Consider the following 22,770-nt stretch of genomic DNA (forward strand, 5'->3'; position numbering starts at 1 on the left):
CTAGAAGGCCACTCAAGCTGCTGCTGGAGAAATGTCTGATATAATTCTGGATGGTTTCCTTTTCCTGAATCTTTATCGAGGAAGAATCTCATTGCCCCTCTGCTGTTATAAAGATGTTTAAAGATAAAATATTCTTGCAGCCCTGAGGCAATTACTGTGGAGGAGTCAAAGAGTGTTTGTTGAACTGAAGAAAAATAAAAGTACCTAGGAGACTAGCTGTCCATAAATCTTCTCCCCATTACCATCATATCAGATAGATGCCGACAAGAAATGCATTTATCAAATAATATTTGATGCCACATTGTTGTTATTATGTGCCTCCAGCACATTTAAAGTGGCTAAATGTCAGAATAATGCACTCACTGAGGTGAAACTCGCAGGGAGCATTATCTTATCCAGTTGTTTTCCATTTGATATCTTATGACCTGTGTTGTTTGAAGAGAAAATTGAGAGCACTAGGGCTCCAAAAGAGAAAACCCTCAGCACCGGATTCTGTGCTGAAGGAAATTGGAGGGTGTATATGTATGTTTGTGGAGTCCAATGGCCTTGATGGATGCCACAAAAAGGGCCTGGAGAAAAAACAACCACATCCTGTGTCCTTGAAATTAGCTGTAAATGCAATGGTATATTTTAAAATGCTCCTGCTTGTCATGACAACCTCCATAACCATGTGTCAGAGAGTAGGCCAGCAGTGAATCACACCATTCAAATTTGGAGTTAGCTCTTTCATTAGCACACTTAATGAGCACAGCGGCTCATCCATGGTAGGCCTTTCCCCATGAATGAGTTGCTGATGCTGAAAGTCCTCACCTCCCCACAGCCATCTAAGTGCCCTCCTCTCCAGGGCTTTTCCCAAGCAATTGGAGACTACACCTGGTGAAGCCTGTCACTGCTCCACCCATTTCAGCCCTCTTCTGGTTCTGGGAGATGGGGGGAAGGGGAGCATGTCACAACAGGAGGAGGAGATACCCATGACTCTTTACTTACTCATCTCTGTCTCTTGGCCCCCTCCTCCCACTCTCCTGCTTCAGCTTCTGCCTCTAATTCTGGAGCTTTTTTCTGCCTCAGACTCTCCCAGAAAAAACTCACAGCTCTGGCCTAGCTACTTTCCCCACCTCAGCAGCTGCCACTTGAGGCAACTGCCTCACTCTGCCTCATGATAGGGCTGGACCTGGATCCTAGTGCTCAGTCTTATAGACCTGTTGCCTCAGCAGAGACAATTGGATCATTAGCCTACATTTTAAAAAATCCAATTCCATAACTGAACATTGATTCCAACACTTATATAAATCATAGTTAAAACTTCACAGTGAAACTCTAGGCATGTCTACTCAGAAGTAAGTTCCATTGAGTTTAACAGGGCTTCCTCCTAGGTATGTGTGATTACAGCCTCAGGAAAATTAAAAATGAGATTGTAAGTGACATGTTGCGGATATAATGTCTCTGAGATGTATTTTACTTGCTTCCTTGTTTATGAACCTCTCTGACATTTTGCTATCCCATTTTAAAATGTTCTTCTGTCAGTGAGCTGTTCTTGCTTGATTGTAGGCACATCACCCTGTAGAACACCAGCCAGTTCACTGATTCATATCCATTATCAGGTGTCTTGTATGTGCAAATGAGCTATTAAACAAAGCAAGCCATAATGGGGAGTTGGTTCGATAGAGCTAAGCTGACAGCAATACTGTAAATCTCACAGAAACACACCAGACATTAAGGGATGGATACAAGAACTCCTATAATTGGCAGCTCACTAACAGGCCCTATTTAACACACCGCAAAGGGAAAATAAATTTCAGAAAATCTAGAAAAGAACTGTTTGAGGAATCATACCCACTGCTCAATTCATCACCCTGAATGTGGTATCATTATTTTCTCGGTGACTGTTTCTTTGTTGTATTTCAGCTATTTTCATACTCTGTATGTGCATTGCTATTTTTTATTCTATTTTGGTTTATTTAATTATTTATTATTAAAGGGAGGCAGCATCTTTGGTTGGCGGAGGCAAGAAGGGAAACTTTTGGAAATTAAAATAACGTGTGAAAATTTGGAATATAACTAATGATGAATGAAAAAAACAGAAGCAAACAGTATAGACACAAGTTGTGTTATCACTTCGCATACCAAACCTTTCAACTGAGTCAGTTCACATGTTTAGCTTGTGAGGAATCTACTGGTGCACATGTGAAGCACCCGCATCTCAACTAGCAGAGCAACAGCATGGAAGTTCACACAACCTCTTCCATGCATAGAAGGGACCTGTGGAGAGGGCTATGTGGCTGTGTGGACATGTGTTTAGCCCAGTCCTCGGCTGTGTTCTGATGCTATGCTTTCATGAGTTCTGCACATTTAATATACATGAGGAGTTATATGTGCATATAGAGTTCCTCCACTTGACCCTGGCCCAGTCAGGGTCTGTTGTCATACAGAGCAGCTGTATGCTCATACATTGGTATGCACAATTCTTCTCAGTGTGTATCCAACTCATGCACATCGAGGGAGCATTGCTGCAGTTGTAACAGTGGCAGAGAGGGAGGCCTGTGACTGTCTCTTTCTCTGTGTAGAGAGAGGTTGTGAAGCACTTTAGAATATCTATTGTGCAGTTGTTGTTTTTAATAGAGAAGCAGCTCCTACATTTATAACTAATTTTAAACAGCTTGGAAGATATGAATGCAGCCTTTAGGAAGCAAGTTGTACCTGGCCACACTGCCCTTGGGCTTAGATGGTGTGATGAGTTATGTTCAAATGATGTGTATTTCAAACAAAACATAACAAAATGCATTGCCAGTCGATAGTAGCAGGTGGAACTTTGGAACTATTGTCCCACATGTCACAATTACTTACAGATTTCAATTACATAAAAAGTTCAGACCTAGATTGTCTTCAATTTATACACAGAGTTAATTATCCCATATTTTTTCCTGTTGGTGCGTTCTTTCTATTTTTAGCTCCTTAAGTGGAGAATTTCCTTGTTGTTTTTCTGCTTTGTTAGATCTTCTTAAATAATAAAGCAGGTCTGGAGACTCTACATGTGTATCTAAAAAAAGGATGGTGAACTTAAAGCGAAGGTTCAGAGGGAGAACAACTGTGTTCTTACTGAATATTTAAAATGAAACTATCTTTAGCTGTCTATATATAGCCCTTCGGTTTATGTTCAAAGGCATTCTCCCCCTTGCATTTTTCTACTTGTATTTATTTTGAGAGACAAACTGGCTGATCCTGCTTTGCTTATTGAAGCAGGGGCAATGCAATTCATGGTTTGCTGCACACAGCCTTAACTAAAGGTGCACAGTGTATTTTGTGGCCACCACCAGCTCAGAGTTGGGTTGACTTCTATAGTCATTGACTCCATTGCCGTACTGCACTTACCATCAATAGGTTTCTCCTAAAGTTTAGCCAGAATTCACCCCCATGTAACTTTAACCCTTTAGATTTAATCTTGCTTTTCATGGTTGCAGAGAATAAATCTTTGCCCTCTTGGATGTGACAGCCCTTGCACATGTCCCTTCAGTTAACTCGTATCCAGGCTATGCATATCCAGTTCCATCAACGTTTTCTGGTAAGACAAATTTTCCATACCACTGACCACCGTATATAGAAAGCATTTTCAGAGCACTACGGACAGCAGTTTCTAATACAAGAAACTAGAGAGGTGTACAGATCATGCTAGCAACTATTGTTGTTATTAATAGCAATCACAAGAACAATTAATATAGGCATTCGCACAGGCACGGTTGACTACTATCATGCATAATGATAGTAGTACTCTATCATGCATAATGATAGTAGTACTCTACTTCACAAAATCCACATGAAAATGTGTCAGGATAGAATTAGTCAAATTCTGATGCAGAACTGTGATTGACTGGGAATGGGTCTGTCTATTCCTGGTAGGGGGCTGGAAAGAGGGGTGCTTGGCAAGCAAATCTCTCCTTGCTGAGCAATAGTAAAGGTAAAGGGACCCCTGACCATTAGGTCCAGTCGTGACCGACTGTGGGATTGCAGCACTCATCTCACTTTATTGGCCAAGGGAGCCGGTGTACAGCTTTTGGGTCATGTGGCCAGCATGACTAAGCCGCTTCTGGCAAACCAGAGCAGTGCATGGAAACGCCATTTACCTTCCCGCCGGAGTGGTACCTATTTATCTACTTGCACTTTGACGTGCTTTCGAACTGCTAGGTTGGCAGAAGCAGGGACCGAGCAACGGGAGCTCACCCCGTCGCAGGGATTCGAACCGCCTACCTTCTGATCGGCAAGTCCTAGGCTCTGTGGTTTAACCCACAGCTCCACCTGCAATGCAGGCTATTTTTCTCCAAGTTACAGAAGCAGTGAGTCTAGGATAGCCTAGTAACATCACTGAGGCAAAACCAATGCCATGATTTAGCTGATGGGAACCATTTTTTCATGGCTAGGAATGGTGGTAGTAGTTTTTGTCTTGGTAGTTCCAATGCTTACACAAGGGGATTGTTCCAGTGCTTACCTGATCTCTCAAGTCTTTCCTCTCCGCTGTATAGAGAATTGCCTTGTTATATTGTGTGTGGATTATGGCTTTGTTTGAGTAGTGTTTAATAGGAATGATGATACAGTTAGCAGAATCACTTAATTAAAGCAAATGGACCCCAGAGAGGAATTCTGGCAACATTTCACAGAGCAAACTAAACAAAACAGTATTTGACTTGAAGAGAAAGAAACAGACGGGTTTAGTCTTTTAGGGGCAGGCCTTGTTGAGAACTGGGTTAGAATCAACTAAATATTCAGAGTAAAGTTCCCAGACACATACACAAGCACTCACAGCTACCTCACTAAGAATCATGCTACCTCCCTGGTTGCTAAGAAACACCTCCACCCCACCTCCTTTTGACCAGTTTGCTCACTGACAACCAGATTAACCCTTAAGCTGCAAACTGAATGATCCCTGAAGTTCCACTTCCAACAGATACATCAGTTATAAGATTTTTTGATATTTATGCAGTATCATCAAATGTACAGAATGCATTATTCAGTTATGCAAACAAGCACTGGCCTTACCCCTTGAGGGGTTACAAACTAAAACTGTCACTGAGGAAGAGAGCGAGGGAAGAATGCTGAAGATAATAATGTGAATGTGAGGAACCGCACCTTGTGCGCCTTGACTTAGAACAATATGTTCACCTTGACTTAGAATAATATCAGATTTGTCCAATGGGAAATGGAAATATACTGCTCTTGAGTACTGGAACAATTGTACACTGAAACAGCAACCTTTTGAGAGTTCTTTAGGCTTTCCTATAAAGAAGTATTCACAAAGTAGGAGAAGTTTCTATGGAATAAAGGAAAGCTCTCAGCTTTTTCCAGTTCCCAAGCTGGGCATGGAGAACCTCTGTGCATACATTTAGTAGTGCACAAGATTTATTCACAAGCACTGTTGAATGCATGTAGGCGAGAACAGAATTGCAAGTGCATACTCTTCTAGGGATTCCAAAGCATGCCATGTTTTGTAAACTTGTCTATTGCAGAATATCTACTATCTTTATCTTTTGCTGTGAGTGGGGAAACACCTGAAGGAGTGTTTTTGTTGGACAAATGGCAGAAAAATAAAGCTATAATGTACTCTTCTTACTCAGCCTAACTGTGATCTTAAAGTATGGTGTGTATTATCTACCACATATTTTAGAAAGTTGTCTGTTTGCCTTGCATTTGGGTACCTTAAGATATCATAACCACATTTTTCATGGTGGATCTTGAGAACAAGGAGCAAGTTGTCCTCTATGGTTGGATGTAAGAAGGCAGACTGAACCTTTCACAACTTCACTGATTTAAGCTGCTTATTTCAAAACTGCACTGATTTCTTTGGTTTTTAGAATTCCTGAGCAATATAGGTATGAGGATGGTGTGTGTGTGTGTGTGTGTGTGTGTGAACATCACATGTTTTAAGCTGTACTGAGAACAAACACAATGTTGACTTCTTAGCATTGGATGCCTCCATATTGGTGACAAAAATGAAAATCTACACAGCTGTGAAATTCTCAACACACTTCCAAAATGATTAGCTGAGATAAACTGAGAAAGACAATAAACTATTCATCTTAAATATCATAACAGATTAAAGTTTACACATCACACAGTACTTCAAATATCTGCCAGACTGCAATTACATTGTGCTGTTCGTCAGTGATTATTGAAGATACTGAAATGAGTGGTAATATATTGCCAGCAGTTCCTGGCATCTGAAGCCTTCACAAGGCACCAGAGAATTCAAAATGCATTTTAGCCCATAGTTTCTTCCAAACCTAACATTCTGGACCTTATTCAACTTAAGATGCAATATATTTTTCCCTAGGAAGAATGGTGGTCAACACTTTGCAAAATTACAAGAGTCTTTGTAGGAAAACAATCAGACGTGTGGCTTTGATTTAACTCATGTTTATAAAGTTTTCCCATAATTAGACTTGCATAATCAACTTCCTTTCCAACCCTAATATTTACTCCCAACAGCACACTAAATAAATCCTCAGCAAAGTCTCTAAAACCCAACACCTGCATGATTGTGCAGCATCTAATCCCTTTTTACTCAAGGGGACTCAAGGGGATCATCCTTTGCTCAAGACTGGTCTTTTATCAAATGGCACTCCCTGTAATCTGTTCACAATCCCAGTCTAACGTTTCAAAAAGAGAATGAAGGGAATATCTTCAAAGTGTACCAGTATATAAGGGTGGGCTGCGTTGGGGTGTGTGCAATGGGGGGTGTGCGGAGGACTCTTAGGATTCTAGGGATCTTGAATGTTGGGGTATCTCATGATCAGCCCTTCTGGCCTCATTTTTAGCTTGATGGTCAGGCTTTAGCAGCTAGTCAAGTCTTGTTAGAAGGCTTTTGTCTGGAGCAGTCTGCCCTCAAGGCTATCTGGGTCCCTTCCTACATGACTGGCAAGTTCCACTTGTACCTTCTGCCAAGCAGTCACTCTGCTGCCCACTAACGTGACTGCTGTACAACTCTCCCAGCTGAGCAACAAAAATAGAGCCTTGTGAAAATTGCTAAATAATGTAACATGTAAGACCTATTTTTAGATGGGGAGATATGTTGGAAGACACGTGCTTGAATGCTTGAGTTTGAAGCCATTCACATTCTCTTGCAAGGCCACCTGCAGCACCAGATTTAATTTGTTAATCAGAAGTCAATCCCACAGGCCCCTGTCACATAATTAAAATTTAATATGCACATGGAATTTTTGATACAAGTCAGGTTTATATATAGAACCTGGATTCTAAAATAGGCATTCCACATCTGAGGGAGAGGATATCAACTGTAAAATGAATAAAACTTCCCTAGAGTAGGTGTGGAGTTCATACAGTGTTTCCTTATCTCTTCATGGCTGGAGTGCCATTTCAGAGGGTGAGCTTGAAGGCTGGTGCCCTGACCAAGCTCCAGTCATGCAGAGCTGTGTGCAACCAGCTGAGCCAGAGGCTGGCTGGCAATGTGGATACTGGGGGCCTTGCAATTGCTGACATCTCTCTGCATTGCATTGCTTTTCATAGGATGCACACCCGAGAGGGCAGTCCTTTGCATGCTTGCGCAGAAGTAAAGCCCATTATGTTCAGTGGAGCTTACTCCCGGGTTTAGATTGCATTCTGATATAACTAGCTATGCACAGCTATGCACAACTAGTTAGGAATAGCTACTTGCAACTAGAGATGAATTTTGGTGTGTGATAGAGACTGGCTGGTTGATGAAGAGTGGTGGGAGTTGCCTGTACAAGAGATCCCCCCCTCACTTCCCTGTGATTTTTCTTCCTCATCCTACTACTGTGGATTTAGACACCAGCATAGAAAACACATCCTGTGAGGAAAGGTCAAAGGTATTGGATATGTTTAGCCTGGAGGAGTAAGGAAGACATGATAGCACCCTTCACATACCTGAAGGGCTGTCAATAGAAGAGGACAAGAACTTGTTTCCTACTGAATCAAAGCGCAGGGCTAGATCTAATGAGCTTAAATAAGGTTGAAGAGTCTTGTTGGTTGTCAGCATAGTTCAGTAATGGGACTAGTTACCTAGAGGGATGGTGTGGGTTCTCCCTTTCTTGGGTGTTTTCAAGCTGAAGTTGGTGCAGAAGCTCTAGAACTGGATTCCTTGCATTGAGCAGTGGGGTTGGCTAGATGGCCTACAAGACCACTTCTAGCAATATGATTCTCTGGTTCTATGAACTTCTTCTATTCTTAGAAATTGAACATCTCAGGCTGGATCTACACATATATCAGAACAGGGTGGTACAAATATTTTATGACTTCAGAATTGTAGTTGTTGGCAGGGCAGAGCAGACAGTGTGCCATAGCTAACCTGACATTGGTTGCCAGTTACCAAGAGGGAGGGGGCAAAGTGGTGGGGAATGTGGTATGGGCATGGTGGCTTCAGACTGCAGCAAAGGTGGTGGTGAGGATTTTTTTAATGTACTTCTTTGTAAAAACAACCACATCCAAAAAGTAAAAGGAAGAAACACCCAGTTCCTTGCAAATAGCAAACTAGCACAGCAAGGAACGAACTATTCCCCCCCCCCCCCGTGAGTTTATAATATATGGGAACATTCAGAATGATACCCCACCCTCTCACCTGCAGTCCAAAGTGGAACAGCCTACTGTATCCCTTTCAGATTTTAACACCTCGCTTAGCTATGTATGTAGGCAATGTGTTGTTTCTGTCGTGTGCAAAAGCTGTTAGATAGATGTATGAAGTTGGGAGGTCAACTGGAATGTGCTTTGGTTAAAACAAACCCTACCGTTGTTAATTTATCAATTTCTGTATGCTTCATTTTCAGGCAATGTCTTCGTTGTCAGCCTAGCCATCGCTGACCTGGTTGTGGCAATCTATCCATACCCTCTGGTCCTGACATCTATCTTTCACAATGGATGGAACCTGGGATACATCCACTGCCAGATCAGTGGATTTCTTATGGGCCTGAGTGTTATTGGATCCATATTCAACATTACTGGAATTGCAATTAACCGATATTGCTATATCTGCCACAGCCTCAAGTATGACAAGCTGTACAGCGACAAGAACTCTTTGTGCTACGTCATCCTTATTTGGGTCCTAACATTTGTTGCCATTGTGCCCAATCTTTTTGTTGGGTCGCTTCAGTATGATGCCAGGATCTTCTCATGCACCTTCTCCCAGTCGGTGAGCTCAGCGTACACAATAGCTGTTGTGTTTTTCCATTTCATGCTCCCAATAGCCATAGTTACATTTTGCTACTTGAGGATATGGATCCTGGTCATTCAGGTACGGAGGAGAGTTAAACCCGACAACAAACCCAAACTAAAGCCACATGACTTTAGGAACTTTGTCACCATGTTTGTGGTGTTTGTACTCTTTGCCGTCTGCTGGGCTCCTTTGAATTTTATAGGCCTTGCAGTGGCTGTCAACCCAGAAACAATAATTCCCCGAATTCCAGAGTGGTTGTTTGTTTCCAGTTACTACATGGCATACTTCAACAGCTGCCTTAATGCTATCATCTATGGACTTTTGAACCAGAATTTTAGACGAGAATACAAACGAATTATTGTGACAATTTGTACAGCAAGAGTTTTCTTCCAGGACAGCTCAAATGATGCAGTCGACAGGATGAAAAGCAAGCCCTCGCCACTGATCACAAACAACAATTTAGTCAAGGTTGACTCGGTGTGAAAAGAGAAACCTTGTTAACTGACAATTTATAGACACTCTGATGTACTCAAATGTCAAATCTGTTAGCCTCATGGTTCAAGCTCTGCAATGAGACACTGGTCCTCTAATGTACAATTGCACTCAGATGAGATTATATGTGTAGTATTTTTGAGCCAAAGTAACAGTTTTTAAGGTAAAGTTCCTCCTATTGCACTACATGCTATGTTTCAATACAGTGGACATGATCCAGCCAAAGTTAAGCACCTCAGACCCATCAATGCCAGAGGGATAGTTAAGCATGCAATTAATATCTGAAATTATTGGGGCTTATGTATTCTTTTCCTTCGGTTGAGTAATTCCTAGTGATTCGCTGATACACAACTGTAGGCTATTATGGAATTAAAGAGCAAATCATTCTAAATCTTTTGTTTAATTTAAGTAAGCACTAGAGATGAATTGGAACTAACAAAGACATGTTACTTGGATTTTTAAAAAACAAACAAACAAACCAAGCACACCCCAATCTTCGTAAACTATAATCTAATGCTGCAAAGCATAAGCCGAAGTACATGTAACTAGAAATAATAATTTTTAAAAAGATACAAGGAACTGCTGGTAAATTATCAGAGTATATACATTGCTAAGCTATAGGATGACAAGTTGTTGAAAAGAGTTCTGTATGACAGGGAAACTTAATTTGATGGAGGAACAAAGCCTCCAGAACCACTCAGGTGTGTGTATGTGTGTATATTCTGGACAATGAGCACCAAGGATGAAAGGCCTTTCAGCCCCCACCCCCACTACTGATAAGGAATGGTGAGGCAGGTGGGTCACTGAGTCTCACTTCAAAGAAGAAACCGAGGAGCATCTTCTCGGTCATAATCTGCCTGTTGCCTGTTCAAGTGATCTTTTGAAGTATTGAGATTAGAGAGATGCATACTAAATTGCATTCCCGTGCTACAGAACCTAGAGGACAATCAAAAGACTAAATGCGCGTACGTGGATGAAAAACTAATGTTTTCAATTCAATGTTTTCAATTTCCAAACCTAAAAATACTCCTAACAGAAGGGGTAGAATATGAAAGAGAGTGCTGTTGCCCTTGCGTCCTGGTTGCAGGTGTCACAGAGGAATCTGGTTAGCCACTGTGAATACAGAATGCTGGGCTAAATGGGTCTTTGGTTCAGATCCAGCAAAGCTTTTCTTGTGTTCTTAGGACTTGCCTCTTCCTATCATCAATGAACCTCTCTTTTATCAAAGTGCCAGAAACTGGCAATAATCTGTTAGCGTACCTCAATGTTCCATATAGCACCTGTCGTTATCAGTCTGGAGGGAAACAGACATTTCTGGGAAAGCATAAACCTGTGATCGTCATCATCATTTGTAATTTGCATGGCAAATTAACCAAACAAAAATGACCCCTAAGAAACTAGTGGGAGCTTTTCTTGCAATGCAAACTGCAGGCAGAAGGACCTTGATCCAGATACAGACAGCAGTAGGAGAGAAAGGGTTAAATCCCATGCTACGGTCTGGATTGGGGCCTCCATGCTGACAAGTGGTGTATTTGTTTGGGGGAGCTGCATTCAGGGCAGAACTGTGCAGTTCAAGTTACATGCAGTTTGTCCCTTCGTCACCCACTAACCTGTATCTTCAAGCATGGTCCATGATGCTGCATATAAGTTCAAACCATCTCTTAAGTTGAGAGGGGTGGGGGAATAGTTTGAATTTTTTTAAAATTGTAAGTTATAATTGTAAAGTATAGCTAAACGGATTTATCAAATCACTTCTATATACTATATTCTCAAATATTTTGTTTCCATCACTAGATACAATGCCTTTTTCAAGCACTAAATATTCATCGTACTCTATAGAGCTCTGCAAGATCTAGGCATACGATCAAAAAAATATCTATTTCCTGAGGCATAACATTACTGTGCAATTTAATGTAGCTCATGCGGCAAATGAATATACGTTCATACATACTTGAAACTGCCACGTGCAACAAAATAGGTGTTTTTATCTTAAAAACAAGAGCCTTGTGTGTTGTTCTTAGCTCACTTTAAGTCTGCAACAGAATTAACAACAACTTTTCTAGGTAAGAACAAGCTGGTCAATGCATTTCTCAAGGCACTTGACTCACCATTGTTTACACTCAAACCATTCTTGCCAATCAAACCACTGTGTAAATAGTCAGTGCTCTCCTATTGTGACATCATGTGGTATGATTGACCAAGTAAATTCTAGATCACAGCTTCCTCCAGTGTGATTCCATCCTTAGAGGATGTTTTGTTGTGTATTGACATTGCTTTGTATGTAGTGATATCAGAACAATAAGGTGGCCAGACCATCTGATTTTAATCATATAAGAGAAATACACTATTTAAATTCTTTCAAAAAAATCTTGCCTTACTTAAACAATATTATGATTAATAATATAGTAATGTTTTATGATGCATCTGACAAAGTAGCATAAATGTAGTTTCAGTAGCCTGATTAGTATTTAGAATCTTTTCTGAAGAGCTGGTTTCTTTTTTCATTTCCCCTGTACAAACTGGTAGATCAAATTGAAAATGAAAATGTACATGCCCTAAAATAATTGCTAGGAGTAATCAGTGTAGGTTATTGGAGGAATCAACAGTTTTGTTTTGTCCCTTTATATTTTGTCGGAAGCCACTTAGAGTGGTTGAGGTAATCCAGTCAGATGGGCGAGGTATAAGAAACAAATTATTATTAATGTCTACGCAGAAGTAAGTCCCATGGAGTTCAACAGAACTTGCTCCCAGATAAAGAAGTATAGGATGGCAGCCTAAAATATGTATTTATTATAATTCTGAAAATACTGTTTGCTATGCCAAAGGACTATATTTGGGGGGAAAGGTCAGTTATTAAAATGGTTAGCATTTTCAGATCTGGTATTTTAAAATATTTGTATTAAATATGAATTCACAGAAAATATGCATGTTGGTGATGTTAACAACCTGCTAAATATAGCAATAATTTTAAAGACGTATTCTGTTTTCTTTGCTTGGTTGTGTGTTAAAAAATGCCTCCAAATTAATGCATATGACCTGCTGAATGGAATCTTTAAAAATGTTTTTTCCTGACTTCTTTTAAACTACTTTCCCATTTGAAGGTTTATTTTTTCATTAAAAAAAAGCAATACATTAACGAACACTTCATTAACCATTCATTTCACCAACAATTTTTCTCATACTTATTATTTTTACTGAGTGACCAGAGATGAAACTTATTGAAAGTATTGTACACAATATATTACAAATTATGTGTTGGCTTTCTGAACATGTTTTAAACTTGGCTTATGTTTTTTGTGAGTGTCATTGTAAACACAGGGAGGAATCTACCAGGCCCTTAACACATCCCCCTTCCTGAGTTCAACATATGCTTGAAATGGGAACCAATTTGCCTAGAACTCACACTCAAATCTGAGTACAAACGAACTCTAAATGGCACAAATCATTTGGCTACACTGACTGGCAGCAGTTCTCTGAGGTTTCAGACAGGGAGTATATTCCCTATCTTGCCTGGAGTTGTCAGGGATTGAACCTGGTATCGTCAGCATGAAAGCATGTGTTCTGCCCCTTCCCCTGAAGGTCTACTATTTCCTTTGGTGCACTTGAAACTTCTCTTTCTCGATGCAACCCAACAAATCCACAAATGAGTCCAAGAGGATTGTATACCCATTATTGAACTTTGTAACAAACAATACAATCCTTTTTTAAAAAAAAATATCTTTATTGCTTTTAAACCTTACAAGAAAAGAAGAAAGAAGAAAATAGGCGAAAGAAAAAGACAAAATAGAGCAGAGAAGAAAAAAGAGAAAGAAAAGAAAAAACAATACAATACAATACAATAAACAATACAAAACACAACCTTAACACACTAAACTAAACAAAACAAAAGAACAACAATTTAAAAACATATATCATACCATTTCATTACTCTATCTTTCATTCCCTTATTTCATTGACCTCCTCTCACCTCCCTTTTTGTATTCCACTTCTATTACTTGTTTCAGCAATTCCTTTCCATCTTTCTCTATTTTTATCATTATGAATATCTTAACATATTTTATACCTTATTTTCCATTAATACTGAAATACTTATTTATACCTAGCTCCTTTTAACATTTCTGCTAAAGCCATAAGATTTCATTCCAACAATTTTCTAACACTCATTAAATTTACAATATTTCTATATATAAACTTTAAACTTTCCCAATCTTCTACCACCATCTCTTCTCCCTGGTCTCGGATTCTGCCAGTCATTTCCGTCCATTCCATATAGTTCATCAACCTGGAGATCTTCTGTCCGAGGCTCTTAAATCTTTTCCAAGTCCCTTCTGCAGTTTTTCTTCATATTCTTTGATGCTGAGGGTGCTGAAGTGCAAGTCTTGGGGGGGGGGGGCGAACCAACCATGCCCCCATTCCCTCTTGACAGACCAACCAACTCTCCACGGCTAAAACCAGTGTCCATACAATATCTCAAATCATGTTTCAAGGCTCCCCCAGATCCAAAGGCCCCCACAACTCCAATCACCTCCTGACCCAGATTCAGGACCCAAAGGTCAGTAGATCTCTGCATGAAAGAGTCTATCCGACCTTCCTTCTTCAATCCAAACAGGGCTCCAATCTTCAAATTCTGACTTTTTCTATATTCATTCATAAAAGGCCTCTACTTATAGTCCTCAGTTTGCCTCTGTAAAACTGGGGCTTCCACTTGTATTATTTTAGGTTTATCAACACCAACATTCTCCTTCGTCTTCTCCCCCGTTTGTCCTGTCAATGTAGGTTCCTGTGTCAAATCCTGAACAATTTCTGTATTAATGGTCACTTTTTGTTCCAAATTAGTCACTTTTTGTCCCAAGTTCTCAAGTTTAGTATTCATAGCATCCGTCTTCTTGTGGAGCTGTTCCAACGAATACCTTATCTTACATAATACAGTACTAAGGCTCCTTCTGTCAACATTCTTAAAGTCCAAGGTCGATCTCTATTTCACACAGTTCTTATCTTGCAACTGGAAAAACCCCAGCTCCACTTTTGTAACTGTTTCAAAAGCTCCCTCTAGAGGGAAACAGTCTCCACTTGTATCAATCCTTTCAAACACAGTTTAAACTATAAAGTTAGTTTCTTTTCCTACTTTTTAAACGCAGATGAGTACAATGGAAACAATATATTTCTCTTATTGCTAGCTGTCAAAAAAAGTCACTCTTTCTGGCAGCCCGTTTCCAGGTTCGGAGCAGTGGTAATTTGGTTTTTCACTCTCTCCTGCAGGCTCACTAGGTCCAAAATTTCCCCCCTCTTCTCCTGCTTCCAAGGGGGGTTTAATAGTTTTAACCAATGGAGATTTAATCCTTTACAAAAATAAACTTTCCAAGGCTTTAACTTGCAACTTCTTTGCTTCAATCTGTTTACAAAAAAGGAAGGCGGACTTCCTGTTTAGAACCTTCCCGTTTCGATGCCAAATTAATGAATTTAAGGATCTAATTTTCCGTTCTACTCATGGGTAGTTGTTTAAAATCCAATTGTCCACAGGAAAAAGTCAGCGCTCTCCGGCAACAGCGATGCGGCTTCACTCCATGAAAGAAGCAGTCAATTTGAAGCACCGCGCCACTCACCCCACTTCGCTCCGGATCCCCAAATCAGGGTTTCCCCGCGAGTAGGGGAGGTGCAAAAGGTGCCAGCCGAATCCCAAGTTCACAGGCTTCTTCCGCCTGTGATTTCAGTGGGTCTCCGCCTTCGCCGTGGCGGTCAGACCCTAATTTCCGCGGAGCAAATTCCTCCCGATCGGAGGAACTCCGCCATTGCCTGGAGGCGCCAACCCGGAAGTCCCAAACAATACAATCCTAACCATGTCTACTCAAAAGCAGGTGCTACTGAATTAAATGGGGCCTACTCCCAGGTAGGTGGTTTTATGACTGGAGGCTCAAGCTGCTGGGTGTAAGTCCCATTGAACTTAACGAAAAAACTTGTATAGGATTAAACTCAAGATCTACCCCAATATCTGATTACTTTCGAGCATGGCCACTATAGATGTAAACACGTTCCTCTCTCACCACAACTCTTCTAACATTTAGTAGAATGTTAATATACTGTAATGCATTTCTATCATGGCATTATACCCTTGTGTCATCACTGATAGGGAAACAAGAGGGAATGACTTCCAAACCTTTGCTCATATCTCCTGATTTCCTGCCCCCATTTCATTCCACACCATGGTTCTTTATCCCAGCTATTTGTACAAAGAATAGACAGCAGCTTTGGAATAAAATAAAACTTTTGAAACACAGCTCCTGCAGAGCAATGCAATAACTCCCTTTTCAGTGATAAGACACGAAAAGAAATGTTAATTAATTCCTACCCTCTTGAATTCAAATGCCCGTATCAGATTGCATTTTACAAACTGAACCTAAAACTAGCACCCAAAGCCAACTTATTTGGCAATAAGCCATACACATTTATGGCATTGTCTTTGGGACACTGTTTTAAATTCTGTAGGATCAAAAGTTATCCTACCCATAGGTGAGCTTTCTTAATAACATGGAAACATGGGTGGTGGTGGTTGATGTGCCTAACTTTGCAAATGAGAGAGTCTGGAAAGATGAGCTCATATCTTGTAGTTAACCTTGGATTGGTGAAGTATTCTGAGCCTGTTTAGGACAATTAGAAACACAAGTGTTATGAAGCTCCAACAAACCCGCTAAATAATGCTTCTTTCTCCTTCTTGCAAGGTGTGTCCATATGCTTCCTGTTCTGCACAATTGCATTTGACCATAAATACAGCACATGCCACTGGGAAAGGAAGGCATTTTGGGGTGTGGGGAGAACTCATCCCTGACATCAGCACACGCTGTTCAAGAAAAGCACATGGTACAGTTTCCCTAGGACTTTCCCTCTTCTGGCTGCAGGGGTCGACTGCATATTGGAACACTCCATGTTGTGTTCTTAAAGCACCCGAACTCCTGTATCAGCATTGCACTTGCAGGGAGTATCTGAGATGGGCAAGCATGAAAACATTGCTTGACTCACCTGCTACCTGAACCAATACACTCCTCCTAGGATGGTTTTTCTCCTATATGTATTAATTGGTTCTGAGTGACTGAAGTGAACATGTCTTAGGAGGTTTCAAGATCCAGGGCTTTTATTAAGAGCCAGGACAGCTGAATGCCTACACCTGACATGTGTGAACCCCAAGGGGTCTTGCGCTAGTCCAAGTATTCACTGCTGGTAGTTCAAACACATATTTGAGATGCTATGAATATTTCAGTTCACAGCTTTGCTGATGTGTCTGTCTGGTGTGTGTATGTGTGTGTGTGTGTCTGTGTGTGCGTGTGTAAAATGTGTCTACTTTTGCATGGATGGCACACTGTACTAAAGTTACACCCACATGAAATGAACTCCTTCAGATCAGAAAAGCTTCCAAAGAGCACTGGAGCATTCTGAACGACTCCAAATGCATTCCGCTCCCCATTTCCTCCGTTTGCACTCAGTATGCTCTTATCAGGTTTCCTCGCTTGTTAGCTGAACACAGCAGGCATTGAGCCGGCGCTATTATAATGGGTCAGGGCGTTCAGGAAAACACCTTTGACTTCGTCATGATATTCAGCATGGTGAAGTCATAGCTTGCTGATTCAAGATGTCCTGACAACAGGAGGTAATTGTGAGGGTTGCTGCTTTTCATTTTGGCATGTGAGATGTTCTGTGATGGCTCCTTTTAAGGGAGTGCATATTTTAATATAAAAAGAACAAATAGCAACAAGGCCTCATCACAACAACGCTCAGATTCTGCCCGGAACTTCTGTAACATGTTTGAAAGTAGCCTCATTGATTATGTATTATATAATAAATAATAATAATAATAATAATAATAATAATAATAATAATAATACTTATGTAGTTAAGAAGTTTCATTGATTATGTATTATTATTACTATTATTAATTGCCCACACTTCACCCCAACGGTGGGTTGCAACAATTAAAACATAGCATTAAAAACAGTTTAAAGCAAATTACAAGCACAACAGAAGGAGGGTCCTGAAACTCTACACCACAAGTGTCAAAAGCCAGGGTACATAGATGTGTCTTCAACATTCACCGGAAACTGTATAATGAAGGAGCCAGGCCCGACTCTGTTAAGTTTTGCCCAAGATTTTAAATGTTTTCCCTCCCAGTGTTTCTAAGGAGAGGAAAGGAGATGGAAAGGTTTAGCCACACTCCTGAATGTCTCTATATATTCCTCGCCTGCCCTGTCCCTTATCTGCCCTGAAACAACCTCTTTTTCACCATACCAGCACTGGAGTTTTGGCAGCAGTGGGATAGGAGAGTGCAACATCAGATCTCCCTCTCCAACATCAGAGTGGAACAGAAGAGCTATCCTATAGCCTCTGAGATGGCCTCTGAGGAACCATACTACTGCAGCATTAATGAATTTTATCCCCAAGTATCAATCTTGAGTGCCGTTTAGTTTATACTTTGAGCCAAGAAGCAGATCATGAGATTCAGAGAACTGAGACATTTGAAGGGTAATTTCTTTCTGCGCCACATATTCGTCTGGGAGATAAGGATCAATGGCATTTGCATTGGAATTTACAGAAGTTGAATTTCTCAAGCATCTCTGTTAGGAACTTGGCGCTGAGGATTTATTTTCAGCCTAGAGTTCAGCAAAATTTATGAACTAGTGAGACGCTCCCCTTTCTAAGCCAAAAGAGTCACATGAGGGTAATTAGTCATCTGAGGAGTGTAATGAGTCTGAATTACACCATTAGTTTATTGTGAGAGCTTACCATTTAGCTACTCAAAACCACCATGAAACTAGAAATTCAGTAACGAGATAAATACTGGCAAGTCAGAAGAGGCAATAAATCTCAAGACAATAAGGAGAGCAACATGAGCCAAGAATATGAAGCAGGAAGATTTGCGTCTCCACCCAGACATTCTCAGGATGCAAAAAAAGAAGAAGTCTAACTTCAAAACATTCAACTATGTAGTGTTCATCAATCATCTCTCTGTTTAGCACAGCATCTGTTACTCCTTCCTTTTTTTTATTTAGCATTTTCAAACAATTTATTGTGGGCCCCAGCAGAGGGAACAAATCAGAAATTTGTCAGACAAATCAGTTGCCTGCTGTGTAAATTGCACTGAGTTATGAGAGCGCAAGGGCTAAATAGGATCTCTATAAAAATGAATATAGCACATTGCGAAAAACTGTTCTTTCACATTTACACCCATGAAACACAGTGCTACGCTTGTTTTAGATGCCTTGCTTAGATTCAGGACATATATAATTCTTAGACATTCAAAACAATGCTGGCATGTAATAGCAGTGTGTTAATGGACAATTTTGTCATGCCTTTCTCTATATGCCCCTCCCTCTCTATATCTGCACCTGTATACTGATGGGCTCCAATCCTATACCCACTTACACTGAATAAATCCACTGTGATAGATAAGTGATGCTCTCTTAACTACTCTGAAATATTGCTTTCAGGGAAGAGAAAATGCTGACATTGTCAGTTTGACAACTTATGGCTTCTATTTGCCTCAGGATTTCAGAGACCCAAGATTAATATGGCCCCATGAGCTCTTCATTTAAGGAAATAAAACTTCAGATTGGATTTTGTGGAATGTGTTCTCTCACTCTGATTCTGAGATGATGCAAACAATACACAATCAGTGACATTACATTTATGGGATGGCTTTACAATGCAGTCCATTTACACCTGCTGGAGAACAGTAAGATATTGATTTGCAGTGGATCCTGTGCATGTCTGCTCATGAAGTTAGGTCCTCCTTCATGAGTTAACTTGCACAAAGGGGAAAAGAATGTACAAAGGGCTCCTGGGGCTGCATATCTGGCCCGCCTCTGGTGTCCCATTACTCCACCCAGCCTTGGACATCTAATGCTAAGAAGCCTTTACACATTGACCTCTATGCACATAGCCTTCCTCGACTTCTGGAATCTTCCAGACTCCTTATCTATAGACTTTTGTCCTTCATGTGAGTATTATGCCAAAGGCTGAAAAGTCCTAGAAGATGGAAATGTTCTAGAATGGTTCCTGAATATTGTCCTTTCTGGTGTTAGACTTGGGCCTTCTAGCGGTTCCCTCATTGTGAGAAGCGAGGTTACAGGGGCCAGACAGAGGGCCTTCTCAGTAGTGGCGCCCGCCCTGTGGAACGCCCTACCTTCAGATGTGAAGAAAATAAGCAGCTATCCTATCTTTAAAAGACATCTGAAGGCAGCCCTGTTTAGGGAAATTTTTAATATTTAATGCTGTATTGTTTTTAGCACTCGATTGGGAGCCACCCAGAGCGGCTAGGGAAACTCAGCCAGATGGGTGGGGTATAAATATTAAATTATTATTATTATTGTGCCCATTTATTCTCTTGGCTGGTGACTGACCTGTTTGTTCTGTGTAAAATGCAGATGGGTATTTGCTGGCAGACAATGGCATATATCCCACTCCAGAAATGTGATACTATATCCAGTTGGGGAAAAGGGCAAATATTAATTAGCTTTTCCATACCAGAAAGTTTTTTGTTACCACCCACAGTGCTTGGGGTCTGATCACTGTAATTATAATTCATACACCAAAGCTGGGATGCAATTTTCACGGTTTAGATGTGTGCGCACGCTCACATTTCATTTCCTCTGAACTCACTGCTTCCACCCTGATGCCATCCACTGCAAACTCACACATGTGTGTTAACATATCCCTGCCAACTTAGGATAACATTTAAAACTCCCAGTGAAGGGTACTGTAGTCCACAAAAGCTTGTGCTATAATATATGTGTGACAGAGTGATCCAAACCCCAACTCACTGCACAGGGGGGATTTTGGAAGAGGTGAAGGTGCCTCTCTGCTTAGCTCTCCTTGGCTGTATTGGGCTATCCAGTGGGAAGGTTCTGCTAGCATGGAGGGCCTGCTGCTGTGGAAATTCCCATTCTGCCCAATGAAATCCATAATGGGCAAAGCTGCTGGTGGTGTTAGGTAGCCTATAGCCCTGAAGTGGGGCATTTGGGAGACAGGAAGGGAAGGAGCTGTGGTGGTGAAAGATACTGGATTAGCCCAGTGAGCTGAAAGTTAGGGAAGGGGAACCCAGTCTAGGCTCCTTTGACCTGGTTCGGGGGGGGGAGGACAAGTGGTGGTGCTGTGGGTGTGGCAACAGCTGTGCGGTTTCACTAAACTTCTCTGCTTTCCAGGTTAGGATTGCATTTTTAGTCATTTGAGATACGCATGCCTTATTGTTTTGCAGAAGCAGACTAAGACAGCCTTCAGACATCCTTTTCATCTTGCACTCATGATAATCTATGCTCGTGCTGGTATTGGGGCAGTTTTAATATTGTTGGCGATTGCAAAAATTTCAGGGCAGATGCATCCTTTCATTTCCAACGAGCGCATGTCCCTTAACTTCCTGTTGAAGTGTGGTAACCTTTTATACCACAAACGTTCTGAGCTGTTGCTGTTTTAATCCCACTTCTGTTGCATTATAGTGCAAGAGTGCCCCGTCCCATAGAAATAATGTAGATTAACACTGGGGAAACATTGCAGAACAACTAATAAACTGGAATGATGTGTGGGCAGTCCAGTATCAATCCACCACTAATGCACTATTATTATGCCAATGGCACGTTGTAGGTAACACACACAAATAAGCCCATCAGTCTGCTGGGCCTCTAAGAAGGCTATCTTAATAATAATAATAATTTTATTATTTCTATCCTGCTCATCTGGCTAGGTTGTCCCAGCCACTCTAGGTAACACATATAAAACATAATAAAAGCTTCCAGATACAGGTTGCCTTCAGATGTCTTCTAAAAGTTGTGTGGTTGTTTATCTCCTTGGCATCTGATGGGAAGGCATTCCACAGGGAGGGCGTCAATGCTAAAAAGGCCCTCTGCCTGGTTCCCTGTAACTTAACTTCTCACAGTAAGGAAACCACCAGAAGGCCCACAGAGCTGGACAATTTTTAATGTAGCATCACCCCATGTCCTGAGAGAGGCATAAATGGCACAGGGAACATCAATATCAGAGCTTTCTCCTAGGTAACCCTGAGGTTTCCATGTTACTTGACCATCATAGAGTACGATCAGATATAGTCATATCTCGGGTTACAGACGCTGCAGGTTGCGTTTTTTCGGGTTGCGGACCGCCGAAACCCAGAAGTACCAGAATGGGTTACTTCCAGGTTTCGGCAAGCCCGCATGTGCATAAGCGCTAAATCGCACTTTGCATATGCGCAGAAGCACTAAATTGCAACCCACACGTGCACAGACGCACCGCTGCGGGTTGCTAACGCTGCAGGTTGCAAACGTGCATCCCGCACGGATCACGTTCGCAACCCGAGCGCCCACTGTATAGTCCTTAAAACATATTTGATCTGAGGGACACATCAGGACAGGTGATGTGAAAGTCACGAGATTAGTCATATTTCCTCATTTAGATTGGATGTTTACTTCAGCCAGCTTTAAAAGCTTCCTGAATGACTTACACTTACTCCATGACATGACAAAACAAAAAAACAAAAACAAAAAAACCCCAGCACCCTTTAGTGTTTACAAATTAGTAATTCTGCCTCTCATAGGGAGAATTAATGAATCGCCCAGCTTCCTGGAAGTCATTGCTATAGCAACGGAAAGAATATATTGAGCACGTCACCCAGTCAAAATGATTCCAGGCATGTGACTCCACTCTCACACTCTCTCCTTTGCCTTAGTTTTTAGCCACAACAACCAATGGAACTCATTGTCTTGGCTGAGGGTACTTACAATTCTCATTCAGAAAAACGGAAATCACATCCCACAGGGAAAGAATTGGCTAGTGTATTCAAAGTGATATTTAAAATTTCTTACTTTGTTTATTTCATTGCCAGCTTTGTCCCTCTTCCTTTAGCACCACCACCAGCCATCTCTTGGCAACATCTCTTGGCAACGTCAATAGTATTTTTATATCCTGACCCACCATTTCACACACTCCCTTCTAACCTTATGCATTGATATCAGTGGCCTCAGTTCCCTGTCTCCCTTGCCATTGCCCTAAAAAAAATTCTCTATCACCTTCACTTCACCCCAGTTCCTCTAGCTCAGCTAAATGCCAAATCCAGTCATGGGAAACCTGTAACT

At 41.1% G+C, this 22,770-nt stretch overlaps 1 protein-coding gene and 1 long non-coding RNA gene across 3 annotated transcripts in view; one reads left to right on the top strand and one right to left on the bottom strand.

The window, feature by feature from the left end:
• Window positions 1-10,152, top strand: part of MTNR1A (melatonin receptor 1A) — an 81,363-nt gene extending 71,211 nt beyond the window's left edge. For both annotated transcript variants that reach the window (XM_081020561.1, XM_081020560.1), the window contains one exon: window positions 8,787-10,152. In XM_081020561.1, the coding sequence (XP_080876687.1) occupies window positions 8,787-9,655 (869 nt within the window). In that variant the 3' untranslated portion in view covers window positions 9,656-10,152. The remainder of the gene's footprint in view (window positions 1-8,786) is intronic.
• The window catches only part of LOC308485174, a 63,374-nt gene that overhangs the window by 12,105 nt on the left and 28,499 nt on the right, over window positions 1-22,770 (bottom strand). The gene's annotated exons all lie outside the window — the stretch shown is intronic.

Source organism: Podarcis pityusensis (genome assembly GCF_964106645.2).
Source record: "Podarcis pityusensis genome assembly, chromosome: 9".
Classification (NCBI taxonomy): domain Eukaryota; kingdom Metazoa; phylum Chordata; class Lepidosauria; order Squamata; family Lacertidae; genus Podarcis; species Podarcis pityusensis.